The following is an 11,557-nucleotide window of genomic DNA, read 5'->3' as shown; positions in this document are numbered from 1 at the left end:
CCATGTCTATCGTGCCCGCCGGGCCGACTGTGCCGCCAGGTCGTAATCATGCCCGAACCGATCCGATACGGTACGGTGACCGACAAGCCATACTGTGAGTTGAGGGGGAGTCACGCAGACTGACACAGCAGAACCCGTTACAATAGTCGAGCCGTTCGGACCATACCGAGCTGGACCATACGGAGCCGACCTGAATGACCCATTTGACCGTCTTTGACCACTGCACACGCTGACGCACCAGTTCCAGCTCTCTCCCATTGGTCCAACTGTCTCGCCTCCATTGAGAAGTCCAAAGTCCAAGTCTTTCCGTTTCACGTTACGTGCTCTCTCTCTCGCCCGTCGCTCTCTCTCTCTTTTCCTCTTCAGTTTGGACCCTAGCTAGCTAGTACTTGACACGGCCACAAGTCACAAGTCGTATGTGTCCTTCTCTTCCTTCCTATTCTCTGGCTAGCTACCGCCAATCCATCCATGGACTTGGTTCCAAAGCAACAGCAGCACAAGGGAATGGAGAAGGGGGAGGAAGGGATGATCTTGGTGGCGCACGGCGACCGGAGCTTTGGCCAAGGCAGCGGGCACAGGAGTGAGATCAAGGAGGTCGACTTCTTCTCCACCGGCGGTGCTCGCCGCAGGAACGACGACGACGGTGGGGATGGGACGAGCCGAGAGCCAGGAGCAGTTGCCCGAGGTGATAACATGGTCAACGTAAGTCGTCGATCGAGATCGATGTGTGTATGTGGACTGTGGAATCAAGCTAGCTTAGATCGATGCGTGCCGGTATGGATCTTGATTTTTGGTTGGCGTGTGCGTGTGATTGTATTCGTGTGCAGACTGCGCTGGACCTGCTGACCACGGCGGCGGCGACGGCAATAACCGGCGGCGAGGGGAAGGCGGCCGTGACAGCCAGTGAACACAAAGAGGTAAGCTTCTCCACCCTTCCCTGTTGGAATTGATCATGCACGGTGCTCTACTACACGCATGTTGATCCTTTTTGCATATATGTGTGCGTGCATGTGTGTTTGTGTGTGTAGGCGGACGTGGCGACGGTGGAGCGGAAGCTCCGGCAGGCCGGGGAGGAGAACCGGCGGCTGCGGCGGATGCTGGAGGAGCTCACCCGCAGCTATGGCGCGCTCTACCATCAGCTCATCCAAGCTCAGCAGCTGCAACAGGTAAACTAAACTAAAGTCCTTGTAAAATTACGATCTCTGCTTTGCGGTTCATGTCTCTTTGATTAATTCGATCAGTACTCTTTATTTAACTCCTCTATTCCTTTATCTTTGGCTTAATTCTCATTCTGTTCAAAGTTCAAAGGAAACGACACTACGCGTCTTGATTGGAATATTCTAGCTTGTCAACGGTGTACTTTTATGTTTAAGCAAAAAATATTAAGATCTTCTGAATATCTCCTTTATAAAAATATCTCTCGATCGCTCGTGAAGCAGCCAGCAAGCGAGACTGATAATTAATTCATGTCACATCTAAGTGTTCCTATAAACCGGCGTAGTTCAAACTGCCGAAATTTCTGTATCCAGTGACGCGCTCTACCCATTTGATTCCATAATAGTATAATTTTTGTTCGACGACGCAGCTAACTTAATGCGGATAACCAAGAAATTGTATAGGGAGGAGTACTGTACTTTATGCGGATGAAGTTGCAGTAATATACAGGGTTCATGCTGTTATATGAAAATGGTGCAAGCACTCATACATTTGCTGTTATATGATTAATATACTAATAGAATCAAATAACCTTTATTTTTTCAAAACAGGATCGAAGAAGATCTCCTAATTTCATTACCGAAATCATGTCTATTATACTAAAATTTATATTTTCAAATGTTCCATAGCCGACTGGCTAATGCGGTATTCCTCATTTCTCTGGCTGATTCAAGTGTTTGGAGTCTCACTAACGGTGGTTTAGTGGGTTATTTCAGTGGATTTGCTACTCTACATGTTTTTTCCAGATTTGAACATTTGCTCGCAAACTTTGGGCTATGAGTTTTAAGATGAAAATGCTTAGCATTCTCGGTTATAAAATTTGTTGTGAACCTTAGTTGTGCACTAATTATAGTTTACAATTGGTTCGTACAATCTGTACGTGATCATCACTAATATTACCCTATGTAAATGCAAGACCACGTGTGTTTTCTCAGAGAGAGAGAGAGAGAGAGAGAGAGAGAGATACTTGTGCTCAACTATTAAGCATTAAAATCCACACAAGAATTTCAACACCTGATTTAGGTCGCTAATCAAATCTATGTCGTTCAGAATCAAACCTTAGTTGTGCACTGATTATAGTTTATGATTGGTTTGTACAATCTGTATGTGATCATTAAGGGTGTGTTTGTTTGGAAGGTGAGGTTGGATGGGATAATGCTATCTATATTTTTTGGATGGGATGATCTAATTTTTTGTTTGGTTAAAATGGATAAAATAAACTAGTTTTCTGTTTGGTTTGATGGATGAAATAAACTGAGTTGATTGTGATGATTTTTTTAACACCCTAGTTTGTATATATTTGTATTTATATGCATTACATAAGCTTTTGGATGATTTTGTGCATGTTTGAATTTGTTTGAATTCAAATTGAATTAAAAAGAGTATATCAAATGAAATGAAAAAAATGCATAATGTAGCACAGTAAAGGAACTCACTTTTTCATCAAATAACCTAGGGTTGAAAATAATTTTAAAAATTATTATGCCAGATTTTTGGGAAGTTTTTTAGGCCTTAAAAATTGATATAATTTCTAGGAGTAGCCCTCTTTGAAGATTTTTATTTTGAAACCTATAAGGAATATTGAGGTGAATCCTTTTAAAATGGATTCATCATAAATTGTAGAAACTACAGATTTTTTTTTTTATCATTTGTAGATCACGGTAACCCCACTGTCTAAATAGAGAGAATGAAAAATTTAGAAACTGGCGGTATTGTTCATCCGACCCCTCATCCGCTCTGTGGTGAGGAGTTACGCACATGGAAGGAAGCAGATGAGCTCGTCCGGGTCTTTTTTGGGGGATGAGCTCGTCCGGAACGTTACTGGAATATTGTTTTTACTTGGATGATCCCGTCCGCACTTGGCCGTGAACCAAACAGCTGGCGCATCAAAAAACTAGGACCAGACAATCCCATCCGGCACTAGTCCGTGAACCAAACGGACCCTAATATTACCGTATTAAAATGCAAGACTACGTGTGTTTTCAGAGAGCGAGATTACTTGAGCTCAACTATATTAAGCATTAAAATCCACACAATAATTTCAACACCTGATTTAGGTAGCTAATCAAATCTATGTCGTTCATTAATCAATTAATTGCGAGAGAAGAAAGTGTCTCGGCGACGATGCATGCGCGCGTGCTACAGGCTATATATAGCAACAGATGTATATCGTTGTCAGCGCTCCGGCTGAAGGAACGGCTGCAGGTGACAAAGTAAAGGAGTCTGCGGAAGGGGATCGACTTCCAGCCAGCACAAGAGCTAAACGGGCCAGACGTCCGAACTGCCGTATGAGTGGGCCGGAGTGGCTGTGCAAAAGTGCTGGGTAGCAGGCCGAGAGATCGAGGGAGAGGCGTGCGTGGATTGAGTAGGACGCTCTATTTAGCTGGCAAACGCTGGCTTGTAAAGGAGGCGATAACAGAATTGTACTCCTCCTTTCTTCCTCCCCAAACTTCCTCTGAACTCGAACCTGCTCTGGAAGAACAATGAGATCCCTCTTCCGCTATCCCCTTCCACTTCTCATTCCTGTGATGAAGTTGATTGCTCCGTGTTGCTAACAACTGGTATCAGAGACACCGATCCCGTGCGCTCTGGAGTCCCACGACCATTTCACTCGTTTCCAACGGAAGCTCGGCGCCATGGATCCAAGCATGAAGCTACTCCTCGACGAACTGAAGAGTCTGAAGCACACCGTCGAGCAGCAATTGGCGGAATCTGATCTGAAACACGAGGAGCGGTTCAAGCAATTGGACGAGCACTTGGGCGCCATCAGCCTCTGGAAGCCTCAAATCGACGCCTGGAAGCCTCAGATCGACGCCACCGTCGGCGATTTGAAGATGGAGATCGCGGTGGTACGCAAGCACCTCGATCGCGTGCTGCTCGAGCAAGACTCCCTCTCACCGGGTCTTCTCGTTGCGCCAGAGACGACCGCGGCTGCCTCACCTGCCGAGCAAACGGTCGTCGGCCCCATCGGGCACCGCAGCGACGCACATCACCGGGAGCGTGAGTTTGGGTGTGTTACCACCCTTTCTCATCTCCCGGTCAAGGGTACGCATGATTCCATCTTCTCTAAGTCACATTTGGATGATTATCCCAGTCGATCGCATGCTATCCAGCAACCACGGACTCATGACATTACTAGCAAATTACCTAAACTTCACTTCCCTACATTTGACGGCACTTCACCCAAATTATGGAAGTCACGTTGCGAAGATTATTTTGATTTGTATAGTGTTCATTCTGATATATGGGTCAAGGTGTCCCTTATGCATTTCTCCGGGGCGGCTGCTCGTTGGCTGCAATCGGTAGAGAGTCGCATCCGTCAGTTGGATTGGCACCAGTTCTGCCTCCTAGTGCATGAGCGTTTTGGTAGAGATCACCACGACATTCTGATCCGTCAGCTCTTTCACATTAGGCAAACCGGATCAGTCTCTGAATATGTCGATCAGTTTTCTGAACTCATTGATCAGCTTAATGCCTACGAATCCATTACTGATCCCAGATATTACATAATGCGTTTTATTGATGGTCTTAAGGATGATATTCGCTCTATTGTTTTGATTCAACGTCCACAAGACCTCGATTCTGCCTTTGTGCTTGCTGCATTGCAGGAGGAAGTTGCTGATTCATCACGCAAAAAGGAGTACCGCAAACAGGAATTTCTTCTATCCAAGCATACTCCGAGGAGTCCACAACCTCTTCCTTTACCTCCACCTCCACACTTGCCCAGGGCTCAAGTTGGAGCTGATGATAGACGAACAACTGAGGCTGTTCGAACCTCGATTGATGACAAAATGGCCTCATTAAGGGCTTATCGCAGAGCCAAAGGCTTATGTCATAAGTGTAGTGAACGCTGGAGTAGAGAACATAAGTGTGCACCCACCGTACAACTTCATGTTTTGCAAGAGGTTTGGGATCTTTTTCAGGATGAGGAAGTAGAATCTGCAAGTGAACAGCCTCAGTCTATGCAGGAGGAGCACATTTTCATGGCTTTATCAGAAGCAGCATTCACTGGTCAGGAGACTCCCCGAACAATGAAATTCAATGGTCACATTCAGAAGGAACCATTGTTAATTCTCATTGATTCAGGTAGTTCTCACTCTTTCCTTAGTGCAACTGTTGCTGCCCACCTACAAGGAATTTCTGCTCTTTGTCCTCCTATTAAGGTTCATGTTGCAAATGGGGCTCTTCTATATTGCACTTCTGAACTTGTGCATGCAGAATGGTTTATCAATTCATATCAGTTTCATTCAACTTTAAAAAATTTGCCCTTACCACAATATGATCTTATTTTAGGAATGGATTGGTTGGAGGCATTCTCACCTATGAAAGTTCATTGGGGACACAAGTGGATGTCCATACCATACAATGGTCATTCAGTGCTCTTGCAAGGAATGGTGCCTACATTTCCAGCATGCTCTCTGATCTCACTTTGCATGATCACTGATCAGTCAACTCAGTCTCCTGCACCAGCAATTCCTACCTGTATCCAGTCTCTTTTGCAAGAGTTTGCTGCAGTGTTTGCCACACCTTCAGAACTCCCTCCTAGCCGAACCTGTGACCATCACATCCCTCTCATACCTGGAGCAAGACCATTCTCCATCAGACAGTACAGATATGCACCAGCTCTAAAGGATAAAATTGAGAAACAAGTATCTGAAATGTTGCAAACTGGAGTGATTCAGCCCAGCTAGAGTGCTTTTTCTTCCCCTGTTCTCTTAGTCAAGAAAAAAGATGGGTCTTGGCGTTTTTGTGTTGATTATAGGCATCTTAATTCTCTCACGGTTAAGGGAAAATTTCCACTTCCAGTCATTGATGAATTCATGGATGAATTGGCTTTAGCTAGTTGGTTCACTAAATTGGATTTAAGGGCAGGTTATCATCAGATTAGATTAGCACCTGGAGAGGCATATAAAACTGCCTTTCAGACTCATTCTGGACATTTTGAGTTTAAGGTGATGGCATTTGGACTCTCGGGTGCCCCAAACACTTTTCAAAGTGCTATGAACAGTACTTTGCAGCCATTGTTGAGAAAGTGTGTTTTGGTCTTCTTTGATGATATACTAGTGTACAGCCAAACTCTGGAGGAACATGTGAATCATTTGAGGTCAGTTTTGCAATTGCTGGCCAAAGATCATTGGCAAGTAAAAATGTCCAAGTGCACTTTTGCCCAAAGACATATCTCTTATCTTGGTCACATCATATCGGCAAAAGGAGTTGCAACTGATGACAATAAGATTTTTGCTATTCGAGATTGGCCTACTCCAACCTCTGTCAAACAATTAAGAAGTTTTCTAGGTCTTGCCGGGTATTACAGGAAGTTTGTGCGCCATTTTGCAATTATAAGCAAACCCTTGACTGAACTCTTGAAGAAACACACCATTTTTCAGTGGACTGATGTTCAACAGACTGCATTTTTCACTCTGAAAACAGCCTTAATAGAAGCACCAGTGCTGACTCTACCCAATTTCACTAAGCAATTCCAAATTGAGACTGATGCAAGTGATCTTGGAGTAGGAGCAATACTTATGCAAGAGGGTCATCCTTTGGCTTTTATCAGCAAGGCCTTGGGCCCAAGAACTAGGGGCTTATCTACTTATGAGAAGGAGTATCTTGCCATTTTGGTGGCAATTGATCAGTGGAGGTCATATCTTCAGTTGGCTGAATTCATTATTTACACAGATCAAAAAAGTTTGATCCATCTGTCTGATCAACGTTTACATACTCATTGGCAACACAAAGTATTCACCAAATTAATTGGACTCCAATACAAGATTGTTTACAAGAAAGGAACAGACAATAGGGTTGCGGATGCTTTGTCTAGACATCCCCTTCCTACTGCACAATTGTTAGCTGTTTCTGTTAGTCAACCTGTATGGTTAGAAACCATCATAGCTGGCTATCAATCTGACCCCAAAACATTGCAACTAATTGCTTCTCTAGCTGTGGATCCAACTGCAATTCCCCACTTCACACTAAGGGATGGTCTTCTCAGATATAAAAATAGAATCTGGGTTGGTACTAATGACACCTTGCACCAACAGATCCTTGCTGCCATGCACAACTCAGCTATTGGAGGCCATTCAGGCTTTCCTGTCACATATCACAGATTGAAGAACCTCTTTGCTTGGAAAGGTATGAAATCAGAGACCCACCAATTTGTGCAATCTTGTTTAACCTGTCAACAAGCTAAGCCTGACCGAACCAAATATCCTGGTCTATTGGCTCCTTTACCTGTTCCTACAAGTGCTTGGCAAATTATTACAATGGATTTTATTGAAGGTTTACCCAGGTCTGGTGCAATCAATTGCATCATGGTTATAGTTGATAAATTTTCTAAATATGGCCATTTTGTTTCTCTCACTCATCCTTTCACTACGACTACTGTGGCTGAAGCATTTATGCATAATGTCTATAAATTGCATGGTCTTCCCACCGCTATCATCTCGGATAGAGACAAAATTTTTACAAGCAAATTTTGGCAATCTCTTTTTAAGCTGGCTGATGTGCACTTAAGACTGAGTTCCTCTTATCATCCACAATCGGATGGGCAAACGGAACGGGTTAATCAATGCATTGAAACCTTCCTTCGCTGTTTTGTTCATACCTGTCCCAAACAATGGTCCAAGTGGCTCTCTCTTTCTGAATACTGGTACAATACGAGTTTTCATTCAGCTCTTAAACACTCACCATTTGAAGTGTTGTATGGTCATCAACCTCGTCACTTTGGACTAGATCACACAAGTGTCAATACTAATCCAGATGTTGATCAGTGGTTGTCAGAAAGGAAACTGATGCAAGATGTGATCAGACAACACCTGGTCCAAGCTCAATTGAGGATGAAACAGCAAGCTGATAAAAATATATCTGAACGCTCATTTGCTGTTGGTGATTCTGTCTTCTTAAAGATTCAGCCATATGTGCAGTCCTCGTTGGCTCACCGCTCTTGTCAGAAGTTAGCTTTCAAGTATTTTGGTCCTTATAGAATTCTAGAGAAGATTGGGGCTGTTGCTTACAAGTTGGATTTACCATCGCACAGCTTAATCCACCCAGTGTTTCATGTTTCCCAACTTAAAAAAGTCACAGGTAACCATCCAGTGCTTCCATCCTTGCCTGATACTAACCTTGGGTTGCAGATTCCTGAGCGCATTCTTCAGAGCCGATTGATCCGTCATTCGACCAAAGTGGTGCCGCAAGTATTGGTCAAATGGTCCCATGTTCCTGAGGAATTGGCATCTTGGGAGGATACAGATGCTCTTCGTCAAGCCTTTCCGTTCGCTCCTGCTTGGGGTCAAGCAGGACCGCAAGACCGGGGGGATGTCAGCGCTCCGGCTGAAGGAACGGCTGCAGGTGACAAAGTAAAGGAGTCTACGGAAGGGGATCGACTTCCAGCCAGCACAAGAGTTAAACGGGCCAGACGTCCAAACTGCCGTATGAGTGGGCCGGAGTGGCTGTGCAAGCGTGCTGGGTAGCAGGCCGAGAGATCGAGGGAGAGGCGTGCGTGGATTGAGTAGGACACTCTATTTAGCTGGCAAACGCTGGCTTGTAAAGGAGGCGATAACAGAATTGTACTCCTCCTTTCTTCCTCCCCAAACTTCCTCTGAACTCGAACCTGCTCTGGAAGAACAATGAGATCCCTCTTCCGCTATCCCCTTCCACTTCTCATTCCTGTGATGAAGTTGATTGCTCCGTGTTGCTAACAATCGTCCAAGGGTGGAATCAGCCTTAGGCTAAGCTCCAGGTTGGTCCATTCAAATTTGGACCAAATTTTAAAAAACTATTATTTCTATAGTAAATACAAAGGTGATTTAAACCCGTGGTCGGGGCTGCCATTGGTCCGGGTCCGCCCCAGGTATCGTCCATGCACGCAGATTGGCCAAAGCTTCAGAACAAAGCTACAATTAGTAATGGTAGTTAGCGTGTTCATGTGCGATCCCCATGCATTCACGTGCGTACTTGCGCGTCATCTCCTCTCGTCTTTTAACTTCCCTTTGACTGATCATAAGGATGTCCCACTGATCGATCGGTGCAGGCCAACAGCGCACCAAACTCGACGCTACAGGCAGTGATGCCAGGCGGGGTGCAATTCGTGGACCCCCGCATGTCTCCGGCGACAAGAGCGGCGCCGCCGTTTGACGGTGACAGGGCGAATTCCGACGGCGGCAGCGGCGGCGAGGCAGACGACAACAGGAGGTCAGTGCGACAGGATGGGACTGGGACGCCTGAGCGCGGGAAGAACGCCGAGCGGGCACCGGCGGTGGCACAGGCGCCGTGTCGGAGAGCGAGGGTGTCGGTGCGTGCGCGATCCGAGGCCGCGATGGTACGTAAGAGTCCTGAATAATTAAACTGCAGATTGTTGTAAAGAATTTACGCTTGGCAAATTCTTCATATGAATTGCCTTAAATTACTTCAAATTTCTTTTATCAATGTTGAGTTTTTGAGGGGATGCATGTATACATGTAGATCAGTGATGGGTGCCAATGGAGGAAGTATGGGCAGAAGATGGCCAAGGGTAACCCTTGCCCGAGAGCTTACTACCGCTGCACAATGGCCACAGCATGCCCCGTCAGGAAGCAGGTATTGCACCATTATCTTCAGCGATGGTTGGGACTTTCTGTGGTTAAACTATTAAAATTTTACTACAAGTACTTTAGTGATGTGTACAGTTCAAAAAATATGATATTGCGTATATTTGTTTCAAAACGTGCTTTAGTGATAATATAATTTTACTAGGTTTCATAAGTAAATATATTGAAATGGAAGCTCATGTCTATATTCCATGGTCTGATATGTTGCGTGTTGCATAAAAATCAAACACAACATGTACTTTGATTTGAAAACACACATCGATCTATCCAAGAAACAGCTACTAGTACATTTGAATATTTGCAGATCTACTGACGACATATTCTATGATTCTATGACATGCAAATGTGAACATGTGCAAGAGCATTGCAGGCTGCACACTCGCATACGCTATTGAATTTGAACCTAGCTAGTCATATCTCTCTCGTGTTACCTGTCCCTAATTGACTAGCTATTACAAAAAGAGATATAGTAGCATACCACGATCAATGGATGAGCTCCCTTAACACGTTTGCATGCACGTTCTTCCACAATGACACTAGTGGAGATCGTGACATCTCACCTGATGCAGGAGCAGGACCCTACCTCTAAAAAATCGCTCCAAGTCGCAACGTGTTTGGATTTTATATTCATGCGATGGGAGATGAGATGCCTACGTGCATGCGAAGAATCGAGTGAGTACGTCATCAGTAGCTAGCCAACTAACACAGAAGTATGCATGCAGGTGCAGCGGTGCAAGGAGGACAAGGCCGTGCTAATCACGACGTACGAGGGCACCCACAACCACCAGCTGCTGCCGGCGGCCGCCGCAATGGCCCAGACCACCTCCGCCGCGGCCGCCATGCTCCTCTCGGGCCCCGCCGTCAGCCGCGACGCCGGTGCGCTCTTCGCCGGCCACCACGTCGCGGCCCCGGCGCCGCTCTTCCACCCCTACGCGTCCGCCATGGGCGCCACGCTCTCCGCCTCCGCGCCGTTCCCGACCATCACCCTCGACCTCACCCACCCGCCGCCGGCGTCGTCAGGGGGACTACTGCTCCACCAGCACCGCCCGCCGTCCATCCCCGCGATGCAACTCCCGATGTACGGCTTGCCCGGGCAGTACAGGCCGGTGCTTCCGCCGCCGCCGCCGCCTACGGCCGTCGGGAGGGACGACGGGAGGCCGCGGTCGGCGCTGGAGACGATGACTGCCGCGATCGCCAGCGACCCCAACTTCACCACGGCACTGGCGGCCGCGCTCTCGTCGATCATGGCGCGAGGCTCTGAAGCAGCTCCCCGCAGCGGCGCCTGTGAAGCCGGAGACGGTAACGACGAAGGCAGCACTGAGCTCGCCACAGGGGTGGCGGCGGCAGCCGGAGCACGTGAGACGGCCTTGCATACACTTCTACAAAGACTACATGACGGCCGGCATTGACATGGGAATCAAGGCTAGCTTACAACCATCCGGATTCTGTCCATCCACTCATATACTTCAGGATCGGGATCCTCCGACTTCGGCCCGTGCAGTCACCGCTCCATCCGCCGTTGATTAGCAATCATGCGGCTCCTGTGCTGTGCGCTCGCTGAACGGGCCACAGTGCCCATTGCTTTCAGCCTGTTGCTTGTTATTGCCTTAACACTTGCTGCTGAAAGTCTGAAACCAAATGCATCCTGGAAGTAACGCCGTATGTACGCACTGGTTTTGTACGGTGTATACTGTATAGTCTCGCTGTTGTACATGAATTATACTTGAGAATCTTATAGAGGCGATTTTATTCCCATC

At 46.5% G+C, this 11,557-nt stretch overlaps 2 protein-coding genes across 2 annotated transcripts; both read left to right on the top strand.

Moving 5' to 3' along the window:
- Positions 1 to 389: 389 nt before the first annotated feature.
- On the top strand, positions 390 to 11,544 carry LOC133928396 (transcription factor WRKY5-like). The gene is made up of 6 exons (XM_062374708.1): positions 390 to 702; positions 828 to 917; positions 1,029 to 1,166; positions 9,245 to 9,532; positions 9,676 to 9,789; positions 10,523 to 11,544. Exons 1-6 carry the CDS (start codon positions 469 to 471, stop codon positions 11,207 to 11,209), a joined length of 1,551 nt encoding a protein of 516 aa, XP_062230692.1. The 5' UTR covers positions 390 to 468; the 3' UTR covers positions 11,210 to 11,544.
- On the top strand, positions 3,395 to 5,929 carry LOC133928395 (uncharacterized). Its single transcript, XM_062374707.1, has one exon. It carries the CDS (start codon positions 3,852 to 3,854, stop codon positions 5,904 to 5,906), a length of 2,055 nt encoding a protein of 684 aa, XP_062230691.1. The 5' UTR covers positions 3,395 to 3,851; the 3' UTR covers positions 5,907 to 5,929.
- Positions 11,545 to 11,557: the final 13 nt, after the last annotated feature.

The sequence above is a fragment of the Phragmites australis genome, chromosome 9 (genome assembly GCF_958298935.1).
Source record: "Phragmites australis chromosome 9, lpPhrAust1.1, whole genome shotgun sequence".
NCBI classification, from domain to species: Eukaryota; Viridiplantae; Streptophyta; class Magnoliopsida; order Poales; family Poaceae; genus Phragmites; species Phragmites australis.
This window is presented reverse-complemented; position numbering and strand designations above follow the sequence as displayed.

Bases quoted from the DNA above. Each gene is read 5' to 3' on its own strand.
- LOC133928396 (XM_062374708.1), top strand. From the start codon at position 469: ATGGACTTGGTTCCAAAGCAACAGCAGCACAAGGGAATGGAGAAGGGG. The intron at 703-827 runs GTAAGTCGTCGA...ATTCGTGTGCAG, and splicing joins GAGGTGATAACATGGTCAAC to ACTGCGCTGGACCTGCTGAC. The intron at 918-1,028 runs GTAAGCTTCTCC...TTGTGTGTGTAG, and splicing joins CAGCCAGTGAACACAAAGAG to GCGGACGTGGCGACGGTGGA.
- LOC133928395 (XM_062374707.1), top strand. From the start codon at position 3,852: ATGGATCCAAGCATGAAGCTACTCCTCGACGAACTGAAGAGTCTGAAG.